The sequence below is a fragment of the Triplophysa rosa genome, linkage group LG16, assembly GCF_024868665.1.
Source record: "Triplophysa rosa linkage group LG16, Trosa_1v2, whole genome shotgun sequence".
Lineage (NCBI taxonomy): Eukaryota > Metazoa > Chordata > Actinopteri > Cypriniformes > Nemacheilidae > Triplophysa > Triplophysa rosa.
In genome coordinates this window covers 6,696,725-6,712,909 of record NC_079905.1, presented here as the reverse complement: position 1 = coordinate 6,712,909, position 16,185 = coordinate 6,696,725, and the positions used below count along the sequence as shown (strand labels likewise).

Below are 16,185 nucleotides of genomic sequence, written 5' to 3'. Positions count from 1 at the left end.
CTAAATGAATCAAGGGTGTAGAGTTACATTCAAGTCTTTTTAAGCCACGAATGAAATAATTATCACATAAAAAAGATTTTACATATGCTATTATAATGCTTAAAGATGAGTTTAAGTGATAAAATTATCAAATTTTAATATTTTATTTTAAGACTTTTATATTGATATTTTATTGTATATTAATTTTATTAAATTAAATTAAAACTACTCAACGGTTATAGATTATTTGGGGAGTTCTACCAGAAGTTAAGTTCGGGCCACATAATGTTTGCTTATGTTATTGCCGCCGAAACCATCTATAGACCCTAACAACGCCTAGCAACCAGACGGATCACCTTAACAACGCCTAGCTACCAGCCAAAATATTCAAGTAACAAGCTAGAACACCTTATGGGATGAAGCTAGAGAACTTTCCATGTCGCTATAAACATTCGGGTCCTTCCTGAGAGGTTGCTCACTTTTTAGGTGCTATTTGTAGTTCTACTTATAATCCGAGCAACCATGTGTAAAAAGAGATAAGAGTATCTGAGAGTAGTGTGGATTCTTAAAATATTGTCTCTTACCTCTTTCAAAACCTTAGGATGATTTTGTCTCAAGACAAGTTTCCCCAGCCGCAGGAAGAGGTTTTGCAATTTGTGGGAGAGGTATGTGTACATTTCAGCTTGATATGTTGTAGGCAACCTGTCAAGCATCACGGCAACTTTGCACGTTTCTCCCAAAACACTCCTCAAATTATTTATGATGTCTTCTGGAATTTGAGATTTAACAATCTGTGAAAAACAAAATTTGCATCATTGAAGCAGCGGAGAATGAAGTTGCAAACATGCAAGCAGAAATGTCATAATCTGTAGGCGACACTGTCATGTGTTGTAATAGATTTCTTCATTACCTCATTCAAGGTTTCTTGCCAGGGTACACGATGTAAGTTAGTGAACCTCTGCATGCCGGGAGATATTGACATGAGCTCTTGAAATAGAGCTACACCGTCTTTCTGCCTCGTGTAAGCTACCTGGAACAGTCTGTGTTCTTCACAACAAACTCTGTGATGGTGAGATTCAGCATTCCGAGGAAGCTGATCTGACGCCTATAAAAAAAAAAACAGAATATAGGAGAATGCTATAAAGACACATGGTTGTTATTATTGTAAAATATAGATTATTGTTTTATATATAGACATGGGTTCATCAGAGGAGTTCATCTACAAACATGTGCGTAGAAAAGTTAAAACACAATGAAGCCATCCATACATTTGTAAATGATTGTACAGTATTGATCATAGTTTGTAGATGGCTCTGTGTGATGTTTTAATAATGTCTTTACTTACATCGTAAAAAATCTCTTCCTCGGATTCAGGATGCTCAGATTTACTGATCACTGGAAGCTGATCTAAAGCCTGTAAAAGATAAAAACAGACATTTAAAGAATAACTTTAATATTATTATATTATTCTTATTTTTTACATTTCTTGGATATGTCTGTAGATGTGTAAATTGTGTATATATAGCAGTAAATGCCTATTGTATTGTACTGTGTCCAAGTCTGTGAAGAAGCATTCAAGTACGTTTTTTCACTGTACATATACGCAGTACTTGTACATATATGACAATAAAGAACGTTGACTTAAGATACATGGTATTACTGCAAAATGTTAATTATTGTGTTAAATAAAAGACATGTGTATTGATCTTAGTTTGTAGATGGCTCTGTGCGATTTGTGCCAATAATTTCTTTACTTACATCATAAAAAATCTCTTCCTCGGATTCAAGATGCTCAGATTCATTGGTCGGAAGAAGCTGATCTGATGCCTGTAACATATAACACAGAATTTAGGAGAATGCTATGAAGATACATGGCTGTTATTATTGTAAAATATAGATTATTGTTTTATATATAGACATGGGTTCATCAGAGGAGTTCATCTACAAACATGTGCGTAGAAAAGTTAAAACACAATGAAGCCATCCATACATTTGTAAATGATTGTACAGTATTGATCATAGTTTGTAGATGGCTCTGTGTGATGTTTTAATAATGTCTTTACTTACATCGTAAAAAATCTCTTCCTCGGATTCAGGATGCTCAGATTTACTGATCACTGGAAGCTGATCTAAAGCCTGTAAAAGATAAAAACAGACATTTAAAGAATAACTTTAATATTATTATATTATTCTTATTTTTTACATTTCTTGGATATGTCTGTAGATGTGTAAATTGTGTATATATAGCAGTAAATGCCTATTGTATTGTACTGTGTCCAAGTCTGTGAAGAAGCATTCAAGTACGCTTTTTTGACGTACAGTATTGATCATAGTTTGTAGATGGCTCTGTGTGATTTGTTTTAATAATTTCTTTACTTACATCGTAAAAAATCCCTTCCTTGGATTCAGGATGCTCAGATTTACTGATCACTGGAAGCTGATCAAAAGCCTGTAAAAGTTAAAAACAAAAATTTGAGAGAATATGCTATTAAATAAAAGACAAGGGTTCATCAGAGGAGTTCATCTACAAACATGTGCATAAAAAAGTTAAGAAACAATGAAGCCTTCCATTTATACATTTATAAATGATTGTATAGTATTGATCATAGTTTGTAGATGGCTCTGTGTGATGTTTTAATAATGTCTTTACTTACATCGTAATATCCAGCACATTTAGATTTGGGGGTGACCAGATGAAGCTGGTCTGATGCCTGTAAAAGCAAAAAACAGAAATTCAAGAAATACAGTATATTATTTTTAATTCTTGTACATTCTGTATATATTTATATTTATACATTTATACAATATCCTATTGTATTGTATTGTATCCATAGTTTGTGAAGAAGCATTCAAGTTTTTCATTGTACTTGTACACTACTTGTACATATGATGATAATGAACTTAAGATACATGGTATTTTTCCTTACCTCATAGAAAATCTCTTCCTCAACATCTTTCCTCATAGATGGGTTTGTCTGGACTCTGGAGATTTCAAATATGACTTTTTCGCGTTTCGCAGCGGACGGTGTGGGGTCATTTTGTAAAGCTAGATGAACATCTAGCCCACTGTTGACACCCAGTTCGCTGCTCACCTCTATCTTAATGTCGTTGATTTTAAAGGTGAGATTCATCATGCTGCAACTGTGAACTGCTGCCTGTAAAAGGTAAAATATTGAATTAAGGATGTTTTATATAGTCTTTTGAGGCTGTGAGGGTGCACAAAACATTCCAAACAAGAAATCATAAATCAAACACAACATACATATAAAAAGGGATACAACAATTGTTTACAAACTGCAGACATCCATACAACCAATATCCAGAGCATATTTTACAACATGTTGAGTAAAAACTCATCATTACATCCCATTTGTGAAAGAAATATGTCCTTAACCAGGTAAATAAATGTAAGGGGACTTTGACAGTCATTGACATAGGTCAAATTTCCTGTTGCCAGCTGGCGTCGCTATAACTACAAGCGAATGACAGTGTGTTCAGGCCAGGACTCTTAAAAAATTAAGTTCGGGCCAGATTTAATATTTCAGTTTCAAATTAGAACAACGTGCTGTTTTAATGCATTAAAAACACGCATTAACATTTAGCTATGTGTTCTTGTATGTTTACCGCGTGATGGCATATTTCAATATATTGCTCGGAGTGCATAAAAGTGTTAAACATGTCAAATAAACTGTCAAAAAACAGAAATTTGGTGGGACATTTAAGCAGTGAATAGTAAATGTAGCCGTTATTAACCGAGGCTTGTTTACTCACGAACTGCTCCTCCAAATATAAAGTAAAATCGTGTTAGCGCGACTCATATTTAATATCAAAACAGGTTGATACTATTAACAAATAAATGTTTTACCTTATATCGTTGAAATTAGCTCTTGATATCGAGTTATGAAGAATTGAGTGCTCGAGCTGCGCCTTTGCTACTAATCGCTATGCAACACAAACAGCAAATTTCTGCTGCCGCGCGAGGACGCGTTTTACGATCACGTCACAATGAGGCACGGGCGTATTGTTTGATACGATCTAATGGCTGGAATACACTGCAAGACCTTTGCTCATATTTTTGCCCAGCTTTTCAGTCTGGAGTTGTTACAGAAAGTCTGCGCCAGTATGCAGATTTGATCATGTATAGTTTTCAATGCAAACGTTCAAAAAGTGTATGATGTCTAGTTTTTAAACAATCTGTTCAGATTTTAAAAGTCTTGCAGTGTATTCCAGCCTAAACAATGTTAAGGAGGTACATTTCGAATTACTTCATAAAATATATCTGTCAACTTTTCAATTTCCATATATTCTGACATATTCGATGAAAATGGCTCTTTTTGTGGTCTTATGGAAGAAACAGACACACATTAATTTTATGATTGTGATTTAACCAAACAATTCTTGAGTGACTTAAGCATATGTGTGTTCAGCCCTATAAATGTAACCAATAATTTCACTCTTTAAGATTTATTCACTCTTTAAGTTTATTCATAAACAAAAACGGCTTAAATCCCCTTTATTGTCATGATCCTGCCTCTCATTGGCTGAATCCGAAATCGCATACTGTCATACTATATAGTAGGCAAAAAGCAGGAGGCGAACGAATAGTATGTCCGAAACCTCGGTCTTCATAAAACAGTAGGCGAGAAATTCCCGGCTGGTGCACTGTTTCTCGCGAGATTTGGACGTGTGTATACTAATGTTGCGTCCGAATACGCCTACTTACCTACTATATAGTAAGAGAAAACACTAGTATGTCCGAATCCTCAGTATTCATAAAAGAGTAGGTGAGAAATTCCCGGTTGGCTTACTGGTTACGCCCACATTCTGAAGCACCCAGCGACAGATACTTGGGTTACTTCTCTATCTCATGAGCCCTCGGGACAGGATAAGTTCATACAGGAGCATAGCGGAGAACTTCAGGTATTTTCAAATGTGAGTATTACTAGCCAACAACGCTTTTCTTTGCGTTGCAGTCGAATTTGTTAAAGTTCTGTTGGTAAAGTTAACATGTAAGATGCTAGATAGTAAAGTACATTTGTGATTTTGCTGTGAAAATACAGTGTTTTAATATGTCTATGGGAGCTGCGTTGCAGTTGCATTTGTTGAAGTGCTGTAGTTTAAAGTTAACCTGTATTATATATATTAAAACGATACGAATGTTTAAGACGCTTTTTAATGTCTGTGTAACATGTGACCTGTCATTTTGTCGATAAGTATTGCAAATGAGCACATCACAGTAATGTTGCTTACGTTACGTCTGTTTATATGTGGTACAAAGCATTGTTCACTGCTTGCACAGATACATATAAGTAATGTAAATAAACATATTTACTTAAGTAACTAAACATTATGTATATATTTTATTTGTCCATTAGTAATGTTGATGAATTCAGGAAAATTTGAGTTGAATAAACAGCGAGTTAACACATGTGCAACTACCTCCACATTTAAATGCAGTATTGAGCACAAATCACAGAGGTCACTTGAATCTTGTTGACTGTTGCACACTCATTAAAATCAGGAAGGGGGCGACGGTGGTCAAGCTGCGAGATGGCAATAGGATGTGGGATTCAACGCCTGTAGATAGAGGACAATTTGTTACAACAATAAATTGAAATAAAGCTTTGATTTATGTGATGTTTACGTGTATATCTATTTATAATTGCTAAATTCATTTATTTTCTTGCATCAAATTTACATATTTTTTATTCATATTTATTCTATAGTTTTCTGTAAATAACATTACATTACGTCATGCATTATGTCATTGCTTCACTGAAAACGTATGCATTCACATTTTTGTAGTCTGTATCAATGCATAGATGGCATATGGCAATACAATTACATTGTAATTGACTATTTTAATACAATATATCATTTTCAGGCAAAAATTTAATAAGTATTGGTCAGCACTTATCAATAATATTGTGCACAAGTGTAGGTGTGGGCTAGCAATGCATTTCTAGGGTACACTTAATTTATAAGCAATACTTATATTCCTTGACAATAAAAATCAACAGTGCTCTCCCAAGGCGAGATCGTCGAGCAGATGCCCGACGTCTCCTTTGTGAAGGCATTACAAACATGTTGCAAATGCTGGGAAAACTCATGGAAGGTAAAATTTTAATAAAAAAAACTGAAAAATTTCTGCAGCATTGAAGGTCCCAATGAGCACAGTGGCCTCCATCATCCGTAAATGGAATTAGTTTGGAACCACCAGGACTCTTCCTAGAGCGATCGGGGGAGAAGGGCCTTAGTCAGGGAGGTGACCAAGAACCCGATGGTCACTCTGACAGAGCTCCAGCATGTCTCTGTGGAGAGAGGAGAACCTTCCAGAAGAACAACCATCTCTGCAGCACTCCACCAATCAGGCCTGTATGGCAGAGTGGCCAGACGGAAGCCACTCCTCAGTAAAAGGCACATGACAGCCCGCCTGGAGTTTGCCAAAAGGCACCTGAAGGACTCTCAGACCATGAGAAACAAGATTCTCTGGTCTGATGAAACAAAGATTGAACTCATGTCTGGAGGAAACCAGGCACCGCTCATCACCTGGCCAATACCATCCCTACAGTGAAGCATGGTGGTGGCAGCATCATGCTGTGGGGATGTTTTTCAGCGGCAGGAACTGGGAGACTAGTCAGGATCGAGGGAAAGATGAATGCAGCAATGTACAGAGACATCCTCGATGAAAACCTGCTACAGAGCGCTCTGGACCTCAGACTGGGGCGAAGGTTCATCTTCCAACATGACAATGACCCTAAGCACACAGCCAAGATAACAAAGGAGTGGCTACAGGACAACTCTGTGAATGTCCTTGAGTGGCCCAGCCAGAGCCCAGACTTGAACCCGATTGAACATCTCTGGAGAGATCTGAAAATGGCTGTGCACCGACGCTCCCCATCCAACCTGATGGAGCTTGAGAGGACCTGCAAAGAAGAATGGGAGAAACTGCCCAAAAATAGGCGTGACAAGCTTGTAGCATCATACTCAAAAAGACTTGAGGCTGTAATTGGTGCCAAAGGTGCTTCAACAAAGTATTGAGCAAAGGCTGTGAATACTTATGTACATGTGCTTTTTTATTTTTAATAAATTTTATGTACTTATGTACATGTTTTAAGTACTTTTATGTACTTATGTACATGTGCTTTTTTATTTTTAATAAATTTGCAAAGATTTCAAACAAACTTCTTTCACGTTGTCATTATGGGGTATTGTTTGTAGAATTTTGAGGAAAATAATGAATTTAATCCATTTTGGAATAAGGCTGTAACATAACAAAATGTGGAAAAAGTGAAGCGCTGTGAATACTTTCCGGATGCACTGTACCTACTGAAATTAAAGGAGTCATATGACACGGCTAAAACGAATATTATTGTTTGTTTTAGATGTAACGCAATGTGTATACACCATTTAAAGTTTAAAAAACTTATTTTCCACATACCGTGCATGTTTGTATCTCCTCTTTGCCCCGCCTCTCTGAAACGCACTGCTCTGAAAAGCGAGGTGTGCTATGATTGGCCAGTTCACCAGTGCGTAGTGATTGGTCGAATACTGCAAGCGTTTCACGGAAATGGAACGCCTCTTACCATATTCGGAACATCAGGTTCCAAAGCAATTGTACTGACAGACGATACAATGAGATTTACAATTACGCCCACCTTAACTACGTAGGTTTGGGCGGTCTTAGTCAAATCATGTTACGAAGTTACGTAGATTCGCTGGGGTGTGGTTACACGAGGCGTTTCAGGCAAGTCTGGTTGAGCATTCTCTTTTAGATAGAATGCATCTTTTGTTCCCACACTTTCATTTGTGCAATTTTACGTGTCTAATACATGCATGGGCAACTTATAACACACCAAAGACACAGAAAAACACGTACTTCCGCCATATGACCCCTTTAAGTACCAATTGAGTATGCAATTTAGGATTCAGCCATTGTCATGCTTTCCTAGCCTTGTGGCAGGGTCATGACAGTCCCCACGTGTTTTGTGTGAGACACATGGCATTCATCATCAGACAGGTTTAGTTCAGATCCAGAGTCACAACCACTGAGAGAGATCAGAGAATATAATTTACAACTTCACAATACAAACACACTTAATTATGACGTTTGTGATATTAAATACGGTGTTAATCAAACTGTAACACAACATTAATCTGTCAGTATGTAAAGTATTGCCGTGTATGAGTGAAGAGAGCAGATGACGCACTGTACCTGCATACTGCCTACTCAACTGCTGTGTGTGTGTTCCTTTGCCTTGGGTAGGGTGAACACTTTTAGGACAGTTGTCATCAGTGTATCGTGTCGAGACTCCTGCATTTGAGTCAGAGATCTCACCATCTTCTCCACACTCACATGACTCTTCATACTCATCTTTGGCAACTTCTCTGAGTGAATCTACAGCAGGAGAGAGAAGAACATCAGCATAGATATCATATGAGATTCTTTAATATCTCCTATGTGTTAAAAGGAACGCTGTACTCTCACACGTGTCTCCTCACGAGTCTAACAAGATTTAATTTGTCATCAAAAGAAACATTCTGAATCAAATTCATCAAAGATAAAATGATCTAAATTTTGTTATCCAGATTAAATTATAGCTCTATACTCTAAATACCAGCAACGATCTCATTTATCTCAGTGTATTAATCGTAAAAATATCAGAGTTCATACTTGAAACGGGCGACCCTATGCACCGCATATACTGCATACCCCATTTTTGTGCCACTGTGTGTAGTGTCACAAAGCTTTTTACTTCACATACATAAATGACATACATCATTTACTATTTTTAGTTTCACAGAATAACAGATTTTATTATATTATAAAAAGCCCATTCAAACCTTTTTATACAATTATAATCATTTCAGAGAACACTTAGTAGAACAAAGCTTGTTTTTAAGGTTTTGAAAAAAAAGTTGTAAATAACAAAAATCTTTCAAAAACACAACAGGTAAAAGTACATATTCTTGTATAGGATATTTTTGTAAGTTTGTACATGTCTGTCTAGGAAAACTTTATATTACAATTTTGTTTATAATATAATATGTATATGTAAATATAACTGATTAAAGGCACAACATCTAAAAATATCTTGCGGATTACCATTCTAAAATTAAGAAAGATAAAATGAGTGCAAAGGGCTACATGAGCAAGAAAATGTCTATTATTAACATTTTAGTCATTCTGAGAACACACACCAGTACTCTCATTGTTACTGTCAATGAGGCATGCAAGACCACTGATGGCAATACACAGAACAAACGGTAGGAAACCCTTTTCACATGTAACGTCTGCAAACATTAGATCATCTTCTCTCTTTACTAAAACATCACATGATTTAAAAAGGTCGACCACTCTGTGGAATTCGTCGTCTTTCTGTAAGAAAACAGGGATTGCGTCTTTTGAGAGTGGCTCGGAGTTAGCCATCAGAAGATTTACCTAGGTTTACAAGAAACAGAAATATAACAGTCAGATACAAAGATTATGAAAACGACTTTTCTGATTTTTATCAATCACTGGCACTAACTTACTAAGTCTTGCAGGCTTCTAAGGCCCTCAGAAGTGCAGAAACTTTCCAACAGTTGTAATCCAGCATCTGTCAACTCTGGACAGAAAAATAAAATGATGAGTTTGTACAATATGAATGAAGATAGAAAGATTCTAAAGACAAGCTGCTTTCAGCTGAACTCCTCACAGGCTCTTGATTTTGATATACTGACCCTCAACGGCACTGAGCAGCATATGCATTGCCACCAGAATTTGCTCGCTGTTGTGTGGTTCAGACTTCAGTAAGTCTAAAACTTCACTAATAAAATGGCTCTTGTTGTCCAATAACTCGTTTTGGAGTAATGGAGCTTCACCGCTGCTTAGAACCTCGAGCTGAGATAAAACAACAAATATAATGAGATTTAAAGAGAAGATGGATGTGCTGCTTTATTTATTGCAATGCTCTATCAGGTCTTATGAAATATCAATCGCACATTTAACAACTTGTGAGGCATTGTTTCTACTCACCCTATCCACCAACACTGACAGGGAGGGTCGGTCCAATAGAATTTCCCTCAAATGAAGCAGTAAGGTGGAGCGGCACTCAGAAGTCAGATCAGTCAGCACACAAAACCTAGTCTGAACATCTGAAAGTGCTACGAAAGACCATATTGTGACCCCGGATCACAAAACCAGTCTTAAGTAGCACGGGAACATTTTTAGTAAAAGACAAAAATACATTGTATGGGTCAAAATTATCGATTTTTCTTTTATGCCAAAAATCATTAGGATATTAAGTAAAGATCATGTTCCATGAAGATATTTTGTAAATTTCCTACCTTAAATATATGAAAACTTTATTTTTGTGAGTGGATGGTCTGCCACAGTGCCCCTGATTAACAACTTCAAAGGCAATTCTCTCAATATTTAGATTTTTTTGCTCTCTCAAATTCCAGAGTTTTAAACGGTTGTATCTCAGCCAGATATTGTCCTATTCTAACAACTCATATATCTATAGAAATAAACATTCTTAACAGAAATTCTCAATTGCTTAATATCCTATATAAAAATATGGCAATTCTGAAAGGCCAAAAGAACCATTAAAGGAAAATGAAAAGTAAATTGATAAACTAAATTTTGCTTCTACACACACCACTGTGCACACACACATACAAGTACCTGTTTTTAGGGAATTAAGTGAGTACCCTTCTTCAATCTCTTGTAGTGCCCAAGGACCATCCACCTCTGAATAATCTGGATCCTCGGATATGTCATCCGACTCAATTCCATCCGGTTCAAAACACAACTCTGATCACAAACAATCACACATAATAATGCATTCAAAGAGTTTAATTTTTCTCAATAAAAATGTTTTATCTTAAAAGAAAAAATAGCACTTTTGAAAAAATGTTTGAAATAATATACACTCATAAAAGCCCAATAACAGCAGTCACCTAATAGATATCTTGAAGGTATTTTGAAAATAGGGCTGTCACGATTTCAATTACGCAACTATTGTGGCTATTACGGTGATGTCTATTTATTTTTTAAATACATAAATAAGGCTATAATTCAAATTCACCTTAATTTTGTATTTATTTTGGCCAATGAATCACACTCAAAATACAAGGTAGGGAGGAAGAAATGGGGGGGAAACTGTTCTCTTGTGGCTCCCAATTATTTACATTATACACAGTACTTAACATAACATAACGGTTATTGTAATACCCATATATTTTAACACCCCTATAGTTGAGATTTTGTGACAGCTAAATGACTATATTTTATCCTACATTTTAATCACTGTGAGTGGGTTGCACCAACAAGGATTAAAGTGAACAGAGTTTAGAGCAAATCTGGGTTTGTTGATCCTAGTTTTATTTTAAATTGAGTTGTGGCCACTTAATTTTAAACACAGGTTAACAAATTGTGGATTAAAATTTAACCTGTTTTTAAATCGTCATTTGAGAACTCTTCACGAAGGCAGAGATACGCCCATTCATGATTCTCATACAATGGACCAGACTATAATTTAGAATAGATACCGGCACCCCTGGTCCCTGTAAAACAACTTTCCTCTTCTCAATAAATCCGTCTTTTTCTTGTTTAATCACAGACGTTGTCCTATATGTATTGGATAAGAAAGGAGGGCTTTTTGAACTTGAAGTTCAAAGCCGACAAGCCAGTTTATCGGGCAACCGTGTGCTGAGGTGTGTTTTATTATTATTTTTAAAATTATTATTTTTATAACGCTTCTCTGAAGCATGACGCTCATGTGTCTTTTTCTGATCCTTTTCCCGTACATTTTATAATAGATATGTGTGTTTTTTTAAACCTCCTCAGTAGCTAATTTAAAATTAATCCCTAATGGATCCTTAAAACCAGGATCAAATGATAGTTTAAACAATTGGGTTTAAAGTTTGGTGCAACAGAATTATTAAATAAACCTTGATTTAATCTAGATTTAAGATTTAATCACCCTTAGTCTGCTTAATAAATTATAAGTGGGAATCAGAAAGTCTGCAATTATTTTATATTTTATATTACTCAAAAAAAATTTGAAAATGTCACTGACCAATGTAGCCATCACTGCTGATGCTCATTTTAATGACACTGTATGCAAACACAGTGCCTGCTGGGATGTTCATTTTTAGGTCAGAGTTACATTTTAGTTCACCCTTCGCTTTCATTGCCATCTTCTGAAACACATTGAAAACATTTAAGAAACAAAGTGCTGCTTTAATGTCTTAATCCCAAAGCAAAAACAAGTTTCTTACAAACCATTGGATGTCCTTTCAAAGTAGAAGAACAGCTGCCTTGCTCCTGTCCAGTATAAGAGATGGCACTCTCACAGGTAGTAAAGATTCGCTCTTTAAGGAGGGTTAACATTATTTTCCCTTTTAAAAATTGCTGAATTAAACCATGTCCGAGATTCACCTTCCTATGAGGATTATAATTTAGACAAAAAGGCAAATCATAAAAAGGGAAACCTACATAACAAGGAATGGCATTCTTTTACAAACAAAAATCTCAGAGGAATTAAAGCAATTTTATCGATTTATTCACACAATTATTAATATTTATAGATACTCTCCGGGCACAACTATGCAACATGCATACAAAAATGTCAAGACATCTTCATTAATATATTTAAATAAAGACACACAATACATCTTAAAAGTGTGTTTTCTTACCTGCCTTGGGAGTCCTTCAGAAGTTTTGGAATATCCATATCTTCCTTTCTGAGTGTGTCGAGAGACAAGTGCAGTTCAGAGCTACCCTGTCCAGTCACATTTAGTCCGACAGCTTCATTTCCCAGATCCACTGATCCACTTCCGGAGCTTTTGTATGTTGCATTACATTTCAAGAAGTCTCTCTCATCCCGCTCTAATCAAAACAAGGACAGGAGCAATCGAGAATGTTGGTAACCAATTAACATTGACCAATTGATTTTTAACAAATCTAAAATTTCTGAAAATCTATTATTAATACATTTTAAGGATTAATAAATAAATTATTAAATTGTATTAAAGTGATAATTCACCCAAAAATACAAATTATGTCATCATTTACTCACCCTCAGATTGTTCCAAACCTGTATAGATTTCTTTGTTTTGCTAAACACAAAGTTAGATATTTGGAGGAATGTAGGTAACTGAGCAGATCTAGTCCCCTATTTAGGGAAAATAAATCCTATGGGAGTCAATAGGGGATGAGATCTGCTCGGTGAGTAAATTATGACAGAATTTCCATTTTTGGGTCGAACTATCCCTTTAAGCCTAAATTGCAATGAGTCAACCACTACCTATAAATTGAAACGTTTTGAAGTTCGAGAGCAGGGGCAGTTTTTCAGTTCCTTAGAGCTCGTACACGTTCATACCCAAGCGATTTTCATTGGCGATGAGTCGAATGGGCTGGGCGATATATTGTACGATTCTTATGCTCTTAGTTTCTCAATGACTTACGGTTAAATGCCGCCACATACAAAAGCCAGAGGGCGCTCTTGTGCAGAAAAGGAAACTGAAGAAGAGCAATTAGTTCCAGGAAATGCCTGTGGTCATATTCTATCGCTGTTCTTCAAACCTTTTCAGGTATTTTCATGATAATAAAGTTGATTTATAGTAATGATGATAGACGAGTGTTGCTTTTTCAAATACACGTTATAAACGTTATAGATCGAGCAGACGGGCAGTACTTCCTACTGATCAAACAGCCGTAGTTCACGGAAGAGCTGTGCATAAAACATCAAATCAATTTCAGAATCGATTTAGACATGTATAATTAGCCGGAATCGCGATATATAACCCAAAAAAAAACGAACCCGGGGCGATGCATTTCCCCCCCGCTTTTACGCCTAGTGTTTTGCGCGTCGGTGTGCACACTCACATTGGCGCCCTTTGTTTAGTCACGAGGCATTAAATGTCGTCAATAAACGCACGCGATTATCGTCCCGGTGTGGACAGGCCATTACACAGTATATTTACCAGGAATTATTTCACCCTTCTCCAGAAGGTCATTAAGTGTAAAGTGCGTAGGACTGTATTTAGCTTTCCCAAAGAACCACATTTTCGGCTTCTTCCACACCACAGCAAGCAGCTTGAGTTTCTTTGAATCGTTAAAACTGGCTGGAATCAGAACACCATTAGGATCAATCTGTCGGACCAGCTGCTTTGTCACTTTATCAAACATCTCCTGCACAGAAACACAAACACACAGCTGCATTAAATCACTTTGGAAAATGTGTAAACACCAGTTTTTACATTTATTAAAAACAGCTTGGTCTATGAATGAACTTCCTCTCACATGTTTGTCAATAACATATTTTTGTATATAAGTCATTCTCTTCTTCGTCTTCTTCTTGGACGAGAGCACTTCAAAAGTAGACAGGTTTGTGGGAAAATAACCACCACTCTTTAATGTAGATGTATGGTGACTTTGTCAGAAGATGTTGCAGTATAAATCAGGATAACATTTTAAAAGTGTTTAAAAATTGACTCATTGTTAACATGTAGTATCATGGGAAGTTTGTATATTTGTTTCCTGTCTTGACAACAGAGACAAAAAGATATGTAAATGGAAACAGCTGTTCACTTGTATTACAGTATGTGACAGTTCAGTTCTAATATGTTAATGGAGTTCTATATATAAGTCTGCATGATAAACCTATGAACCTATAACGCATATTCTCGCTTTGTGTCGTAGTAAGTACAATGTTGACTGTATTATTGTGTGCCCTTCAAAAAGCGCTCTAGAGAAATTTTATGTTTATTGTCCCCCCCACTGTTAAATTTGATTTACGCCCATGTGGAGAGGGTCACAAAGGACGTCGTAATTCACAAATAAGTATTATAATATTTATAACATATTGTAATGCTAGCTAACATTTTGGCGAACACGTATGATTGTTTTACCTCACACATTGTTACACAAATAACGTTTATAAAATAGGTTAATTTACTGTTACGGTTACCTCTTAAGCGAGTATATTCATTGACCACGCCTGCCATTTTATTCTTACGAAAGAAATTAGTATGTTATTAAAAATATTTAAGAACTTCTTAGGAAATTTTTAAGAATAGCGCTTAACATTCTTAACATTGTTACAGGAAATTCTGAACATTCTTACGAACTTCCTATAAATTAAATGAATAAAGATCTTATAATGTTAATCCGGCCCAAGGTTATCTTCATAGAATAAATTGGTTACTTTCATACCCTGAAAGTTACTTCTGTTTCGGAAACGAAAGTTTAGGATATCTGTTTAACTTGCCCATAAACTTGAGTAACGTTATGTCACATATCCGGTTTTTTAAGGGATGTGCCCAGCTTCATCTGTTTATTGCCAGTAAATTTATTAGAGCTCCATAGCAGAACGCCACACATCTACGTTTCTTTCCCACACGGCATAAACATCAAGATTTCGTGGGCGTCCCCATTATATTCACCAACATACAGACTGTTTTTGCTTTCATTCCTGTATCCTTTAAAGCCTCATAATATTATTTCACTATATTACATTTCAATAAAATCATCCGATCAAGCATAAGTAAGTAAACAAGCGTAAAAAAACTTTTAAAGATTAACTACACACCTGTTTGTTCTTGTAAACCTACTGAAGCAGTTGTGGTAGAAGGAGCGGTTTGGTGTCACTGTTGAGATCTGCGTTCGACTGCGTAGAGATTATGTACTGTGAGCAGACCTCGGTGTGGCGCGTGTCGGTACACGATCCAGGATGCCTGCACGATCCGTCCGCGCATGCGCATAATGACGTAGTAGATAATTCTGTTTAGCGACGACACTGCACGATCTGTTCCACGCTTGAGCACCTTTGTACCGCGACTTTCACTACTGTCCACCTCTGGTCTCATGTCACTTCTGTGTGCACACTATGCGTTGAAATACTCTGTAACGTTTCCCCAGACTTGTTTGTAGTTCTTTCTTCATGTAAGTGCAGATAGTCTAGGCGGAAATGCATATTATGTTCCTTATTGTGTTCTGTAAACACCATTGAAGGGATTATTCCTCATTTAGATTATATAGATAGATATATTAGCCTATATATATAGACCCGTACTAATACAAAATGAGTCGATTTAAAGTTAACTAATATTAGCAGCTTTTAATAAAAACCGTCTTTGACAATACTACTGACCTCAGATCGAAACACAGCAAGTTAAGTAGGCCTAATGCCATGCAGCAATGAATCGCAAAGGGGA

The 16,185-nt window shown here is 36.2% G+C and overlaps 2 protein-coding genes across 5 annotated transcripts in view; both read right to left on the bottom strand.

Moving 5' to 3' along the window:
• The window catches only part of LOC130566880 (uncharacterized), a 28,128-nt gene extending 19,470 nt beyond the window's left edge, over positions 1-8,658 (bottom strand). Inside the window, exons 1-9 of one of the 2 annotated variants that reach the window (XM_057354697.1) lie at positions 8,195-8,658; positions 2,907-3,134; positions 2,634-2,690; positions 2,360-2,428; positions 2,047-2,115; positions 1,738-1,806; positions 1,325-1,393; positions 890-1,084; positions 564-770 (exon numbers count right to left, since the gene is read on the bottom strand). In XM_057354697.1, coding sequence (XP_057210680.1) covers positions 564-770; positions 890-1,084; positions 1,325-1,393; positions 1,738-1,806; positions 2,047-2,115; positions 2,360-2,428; positions 2,634-2,690; positions 2,907-3,134; positions 8,195-8,200 — 969 coding nt within the window. In that variant the 5' untranslated portion in view covers positions 8,201-8,658. Of the gene's footprint in view, positions 1-563; positions 771-889; positions 1,085-1,324; positions 1,394-1,737; positions 1,807-2,046; positions 2,116-2,359; positions 2,429-2,633; positions 2,691-2,906; positions 3,135-3,844; positions 3,940-8,194 lie in introns of those variants that run through there. The other variant, XM_057354698.1, reaches the window with a different exon arrangement.
• Positions 8,659-8,942: 284 nt separating this feature from the next.
• Positions 8,943-15,983, bottom strand: LOC130566879 (gasdermin-E-like). 3 transcript variants are annotated; one of them, XM_057354695.1, is made up of 10 exons: positions 15,561-15,677; positions 13,954-14,185; positions 12,664-12,856; positions 12,251-12,410; positions 12,045-12,168; positions 10,649-10,777; positions 9,998-10,125; positions 9,703-9,862; positions 9,514-9,587; positions 8,943-9,421 (listed from the first exon to the last, which is right to left on the bottom strand). In XM_057354695.1, the coding sequence occupies exons 2-10, from the start codon at positions 14,156-14,158 to the stop codon at positions 9,158-9,160; spliced, it is 1,437 nt and encodes a 478-aa protein (XP_057210678.1). In that variant the 5' UTR covers positions 14,159-14,185; positions 15,561-15,677; the 3' UTR covers positions 8,943-9,157. The 3 variants fall into 3 exon arrangements, with proteins under 3 accessions (XP_057210678.1, XP_057210679.1, XP_057210677.1); XM_057354696.1 differs by having other exon boundaries at positions 8,944-9,421; positions 12,045-12,165; positions 13,954-14,161; positions 15,561-15,983; XM_057354694.1 differs by having other exon boundaries at positions 8,946-9,421; positions 13,954-14,161; positions 15,561-15,981.
• Positions 15,984-16,185: the final 202 nt, after the last annotated feature.